Raw genomic sequence first — 1,148 nt, forward strand, 5'->3', positions numbered from 1 at the left:
ACCAGTGTGCCTCGGGCTGTGATGATGGCGGCGGTGGGGCGTCCCGCGTTGTTTGTGGTGGCCGTCGTGCTGTGCTGCGTGTGTGGCTGCGCAGCGGCTACTACTGAGGGCATCGGTGGGCAGGGAAAGGAGGCAGTGGCACTTGAGCTGGAGAATGCGAGGAAGAAGACGGTTGATGCTCAGAAGGCGGTGAATGACGCCAATAATGCGGTGGTGGCAATCAAGCAAGCAACGGATAAGTTCAAGACTGCGGCAGACAATGCATTGAACAAAGCGACGGAGCTTAATAAGAAAGTGGAGGAAAATAAGGTTGCTCAGCAGGAGAATCCTGCTAAGGTGGCCAGCTTGGCGAATGACATCCTGGGCGCAACTAAGGCGTCTTACGAATCGCTTGGTTCACTCTGTGACAACGTTAGGCAAGCAGTGGAAGCAACGACTAATGCAGAAACGTTATTCATGGCAGCGCAGAAAACGCCTCGCAGCGCAGCGAAGGAAGTGGACGAAGTTATCAGAAAAGCAGAGAACCTCGCAGAGGATGAATTCAAAAAACTATCAGCAGATCTGAAGAAACTCTCAGAGGGCCAAAAATGTTCTGAAGAAGCAAAAAAAGCTGTGACGAAGGAGGTGAACGCTTTTTATGCCATGAAAAGCGCTGAGGAGGGGCTTGATTTTCTCAAAGAGATAACTGCCAAACAAACGTCAATTGAAATCGAGAAACTAAAGACTGCCGCTAAAACAGCTACTGACGTTGCAACGGCTGCAGTAAAAGGCGCGGCAGCGGCTTTGGTTGATGCCATCCAAGCATCTGGACACGCTGATAAAGCCGTTATGAGCGCTAATTCATTGCTGAAGGACATCGACGTTGCATTGCAAGCTGTTACAAAACGAGAGAAGGAGCCTGAGGCTTCACCTTCAGATGCTGATTCTCCGTCACAGGACGAGGCACAGGGCCAGAGTATCCCACAGGAACCACTGAGCAGTACTTCAACTGGTGAGAAGCCTTCCGATCAACAAGAAGCGGGCACCGCGGCGACCGACAAAGAGCAGTCGCCATCAGTACCATCGGAGGAGAAGACAGCCGCAGAATCCCTGGAGAACGCTGCTTCGCAAGCTGCTGATGCGCCACTGACACCTCCCAAGAGCGATAC

General features: G+C 52.3%; 1 protein-coding gene across 1 annotated transcript; it reads left to right on the forward strand.

Annotated features, from left to right (window-relative positions):
* DQ04_13961000 (hypothetical protein) lies at positions 1-1,146 on the forward strand (the record flags this gene model as incomplete). Its single annotated transcript, XM_009317062.1, has 1 exon — positions 1-1,146. A coding segment is annotated over one exon (1,146 nt), but the record flags the coding sequence as incomplete, so codon positions are not given.
* Between the last annotated feature and the right edge of the window lie 2 nt (positions 1,147-1,148).

This window comes from Trypanosoma grayi (assembly GCF_000691245.1).
Source record: "Trypanosoma grayi strain ANR4 Tgr_1396_V1, whole genome shotgun sequence".
Taxonomy (NCBI): Eukaryota; Euglenozoa; class Kinetoplastea; order Trypanosomatida; family Trypanosomatidae; genus Trypanosoma; species Trypanosoma grayi.